Source organism: Chaetura pelagica, unplaced genomic scaffold (assembly GCF_000747805.2).
Source record: "Chaetura pelagica isolate M959 unplaced genomic scaffold, ChaPel_1.0 scaffold141, whole genome shotgun sequence".
In the NCBI taxonomy this organism is placed as follows: Eukaryota; Metazoa; Chordata; class Aves; order Apodiformes; family Apodidae; genus Chaetura; species Chaetura pelagica.
The window spans coordinates 1,353,214-1,357,926 of record NW_009952059.1 but is presented as its reverse complement, the minus strand read 5'-3'; the positions used below and the strand labels follow the sequence as shown (position 1 = coordinate 1,357,926).

General features: G+C 47.9%; 1 protein-coding gene across 1 annotated transcript in view; it reads left to right on the top strand.

Annotated features, from left to right (window-relative positions):
- The window catches only part of ATL1 (atlastin GTPase 1), a 24,312-nt gene that overhangs the window by 3,597 nt on the left and 16,002 nt on the right, over window positions 1-4,713 (top strand). The window contains exon 6 of the mRNA XM_010004312.1: window positions 1,046-1,102. Within this exon, the coding sequence (XP_010002614.1) occupies window positions 1,046-1,102 (57 nt within the window). The remainder of the gene's footprint in view (window positions 1-1,045; window positions 1,103-4,713) is intronic.

Sequence of the window (4,713 nt, the reverse complement as noted above, 5' to 3'; positions counted from 1 at the left end):
CCTGCTGCTGTGGTCCTGCCTCTGCTGCTCCATGAGCAGGAGCAGCTAAAGTGCTCGTTTGACTTGAGTGATGAGGAACCTGAAGGTAGAATTTGCTCTGTTCAGACCATAGGAGAGGATCTTTGGGTTGTTAGCAGAAGCCCAAAGAAATGGGGCAGCCCTTGATGAGCCTGGGTGTTGACATCTGGTACTGGCACAGGACAGTGACCCCTGTGGGTAATTACAGCCCTGGCTGGTGGAGACAAGCAGCTCATTGGATTTTTGTGGCACATGTGTCCTGCCTGTTTCCTGCTATTACCTCTAACTTTCTGTTCTGGTGAGGTGACTGATTGGCTAGGTGGGTTTTGCCAGGAGCTTAAGAAAAAGGAAAGAAAAGAAAAAGTCCAGCTGGAAAAATCAGCATTTGAAGAATTTTGTTTTGTTTCAATCAGGAAATATTTTTTGAAATAATGGATTTTTAACATTGAACTTACCCAATGCAACTCTGATCTTTCAGTTTGAATTTCAAGCCATTATTGTTTAATATGTTGACCCATTTTTAAGCATCTGTGAAATATATTATTTGTGCCTTCAGTTAGAAATTACAGTCCCCAGAGGCTGGAGAGCCTTCACATCTTGCTCGTAGGCTTGTCTTGCAGCCTTGGCACAGCGGGGCTGTGCAGGGAAGGTGCTTCTTTCTGAACTCATTTCTCCTCCTTCCTGGCATGTTTAAAGGTAGTGGGGCTCCACTCTAGGACATGAAGGTTCTGGTTGATGTGAAAGCAATAGCAAGCAGCTGATTTGGGCCACTTTCCACAGATTTGGCAGCCAAAAAAAATTAATCCAGGCTGAGATCTTTCACGTGAGGGCTGAGCATGGCTCCGTGTGCCTCTCAGATGTGAACCAAAAGCACCCAGCCAGTCACTCTGTTCCAGCCCTGTAAATGGTGCTGGTAGCCCCAAGTCACCAACCATCCCTTGCTGCTGTGCTGGTGGCCCATGGCCATCTGTCCAGCTGTGCAGACTGACAGCCTAACAGCCCTCTTGTTCTTGGCTTCTCCTTCCAGCTTTTCACCGAGTATGGCCGGCTGGCCATGGAGGAGACATTCCTGAAACCTTTCCAGGTGAGTCCTAGGGTCCTGGCCAGCACGTGTCCTCTCTGCTGAAGGTGGCTTGTCCCAGAGGTGGCTTTGTCCTGAGCTGGTTGGCTTCACCACCACGAGGTGTCACTGCAGTTTGCAGGATGGGGAGGAGATGGGGCTGCCCGGGGACTGGCTCAGCAAAGGCTTTGAGCTGCCCCAAAGAGGCTTCCAAATACATCCAGCATCCCTTGTTCTTTCCCCTCTCAGCCTCTTCCATCCCGAGGCCTCTGCCCTGGGCTTGGAGAGCAGTCGGGTTCTGCAGCAGGTTTGCCTACCTGGAGACTCTGCTCAGCCTTCACTCTGAGAGGTTTGAACCCTCCTGCCCTGGGAATCTCTGCTCCTGGTGAAGTGGAAGGACAAGGATGAGCTCAGAGCTCTCTCATGTGTGGGGATGCTCAGCTTAAGTGGGGTTGGAACTTCAAGTGAGGGACATCTGTTCACCCTGCTCCTTCCCAGCCTGGGAAAGCTGGCATTCAAAACAGGGGAGAGTGTCGGGCAGACAAGAGCTTGCTCTGGACACCAGAGCTGTGAGCAGCTGGGAGGGTGGTGGGCTCTGACAGCCCCTTCCAGTAGGAAGGTGAAAATGACCAAAAAGAGACAAAGCAGAGAGAAAGGGGGCAGAAGAAACCCATGACCAGGCTGTGGCAGCTCATTAAACTTCCAGTCCTTTCACAGAGCAGGTGATGATTTTCTGTGGCTTTGATGACAGCTGCACTGCATCCTGTGCTCCTGGGAGGCTGGGGAGGTGGTGGAAGCTTTCTGGGGTCTGTGGGAGCAGGTGTGGGGCAGGGAGTGGGGTCTGAGGGGGTGGAAGGGCTGTGAGGCCCCCCTCACCGTGGTGGAGCTGCTGGGCTCATTGCACGACCAAGGTGGTAAATGGAAGGAAAAATCCTTCTGAGGGGCTCTGGCCTTGTTCTGTACAAGCTGTTCCTTTAACCAGGTGCTCTTTGGCAGTCCCAATGGCTTGGTCCAACTTCCAGCTGATGTGCACAGTAGGAAAGGTGGTAGCTGGTTGGGGGTTTGTGAGCTTCCCCAAGTAGAAAACAGCAGAGAGCAAAACACTCTGTAAAAGTGCAAATAGTAATTGGGAATAGTTTGCAATTATAATATTTCTGCCTTCCAGCATAAGAAGAGAATTGCTGGTCCTCACCACCATCCGGGAAGGCCTTTGGTGTTTACAGGGTGTCTGTGGTCAGGAAGTGGAAATAAAGTTAAAAGGTTAAAAAATAAAACAAATGGAGAGCTTTGAGGGTATGTTGGATGCTGGATGGGCAGGTGGCTGATAAACAGTGTGAAAGCTACCAGTAAAAATATATGTAGTAGGAAGAGATGGGAGAGAATTGTAACAGGGTAGAGAAAAAAGCCAGACATGAAATAAATATTCCTGTTCCTTATTTAAAAACTATCAAGGTAATGTGGCCAAATATTTCAGTGGAAGTGAAGTATTTCCTATTCCATCAATAAAAAAGAGGCTGTGAGGGGAAACTTAAATATGCTTAAGTCATTAGGACTGGATAATAGGCTCTGATTTTACCAAAGACCATAATTGCTGTCAAGTCACACACTTTTGTGGATGGCAAATCTTGTCAAACAATCCCGTTATCAATTTTTAAAAGACCACGAGTTCTGTTGATAAAGGTAACTATCACCATGATAAGTTGCCTTCTCTAAGCCTTATCTCCCTGCCATGCTGATTAAAAGCAAGTACCAAGTCAGCATTGTCTGTTTTAATCTGTTGTAAATGGATTAAAACCTCATTAACTGATAGACAACAGAGGATGCTGAACTAATTTTAATAGGGAATCATCATCCTTCAGAAGTGTTTCCTTGGGGCTCTGATTCACTGTCATCTTCATTAATGATCTGGGACAAAATACTGGTGGTGACCCTTGGGGGGGGAGATAAAATTTGGTAGAAAGATGGATGGGGACATGGCCATGGAGGTCTCCTGTCCACATCACAAGTGGGCTCCTCCCTGCACAGCATGTTTTTAAAGACAGCCAGGTGTTCTGATTAGGGAGCAGGATGGTAGTAAATAAACTGCTTTTCCAGGGTGCAGCACAAGGTCAGCCAGCAAGGAGGAGCACACTCTTAATGAGGGGACAATTGAATGGGGAGGGGAGCAGGAGGAGAGTTGCCAGGGCTTTTCAGGTAGCTGCAACCTTCCAACTGAGGCAGATCTCTCTGCAGAAGGGACTCTACAGCTTGAGTTGCTTGGGGGAGGTTCCAGGCCTGTAAGTCAAACGAGTGGAACCTCTTTTGTCCTTAAAACACACAAAACTGGAAAACAGGCTTTGGGAAACAGCTCCTGTAGGAAAATGCTGCCAAGCAGGGAGTGCAGAGGAAGTGTCAGTAGTGAGGCAGTTGCACTGATCCTATCACAGACTGGTTTGGGTTGGAAGGGACCCTACAGGTCATCCAGTCCCAACCCTCTGCACAGGCAGGGACACCTCCCACCAGCCCAGGCTGCTCCAAGCCCCATCCAACCTGCCCTTCAACACTGCCAGGGATGGGGCAGCCACAGCTTCCCTGGGCAGCTGTTCTAGGTTGCTGGAAGAGAAGTGAAAATCCTGCTGGAAGGGAAGTGATACAGTGATACTTGACAGTGGAAAATTAATATTTCCTTCCTCTCCACAATGTGTCCTTGCACTTGCACCCCCACCAGACACCAGTCCTGGTTGTGATGCCTTCACACAGGCTGTGCCTGGCAGTTTGCTGGGCTGGAGGGGCAGAGGGTGCCCGTGGGTGCCATCTAGAACAGTTTTGCTTGAGAAAAAAGACAATAATTCCCAAGTCAAAGAGAGCAAGGAATGCACAATGTCCTAAACATGGACATTTCTCCTGACCATCTCCCGGACTTAGAAAGAACAGCCTGTGCTGAAACAGCTCAACTGGGTGCAATTGCTGTGGCTTGTTATGCAGTTAGGAACAGCCAACTCACTGTTCTTTTTTCTTTTTTTAACCTTTCCTGATGTTTTATGGAAGAGAAAGAAGGAGCAGAAATATTTTCTCTCCCTCCCCTAAATTTTTGTTCTAAAGATAGGCAATTTTTAAGGGAAATTCCAGTGAAATGCTGACCTGCTTATTCATGTGCATGAGAGAAACCCTGGCACCCCTGCCAGGCCCTCCTGGGTTACAGTGTTCAGGGCTTCACCCTCCAAACTGTGTATATATTACACAGGACATAAGTCCCTTGCACAGATGAGACTCTGGAGACATGAATTCCTCTGAAAACATATTTTTTTTAAAGATAAAAAGTTGACCTTACTGGCATTTATTTATTTATTGCATAGGAACTTCGAGTGCCTCAATAAAGAGTACAAAAGGCAGTGATTTCTTATTCACCCTCGTTATCCTGCATCTGCTTCTCATTAAAAGTCTGTCTGGAAGGCTGCCCAGTGAAAAAGGCTGCAAAAATGAGCCTGTAAAATTCCCATAGGATGGATCTAAATGTGGCTGGAATTAGGGAACTCGCTGCCTTTTGTCCTGGTTAGCAAAAAAAAAATATCTCTTCCTTGTTTTGCAGTTTCAGTGCTTGAGCCTTCAAGCAAGGGGAGTTCAACTGCCCCCCATCAAACCTGACCAGCAGCCTG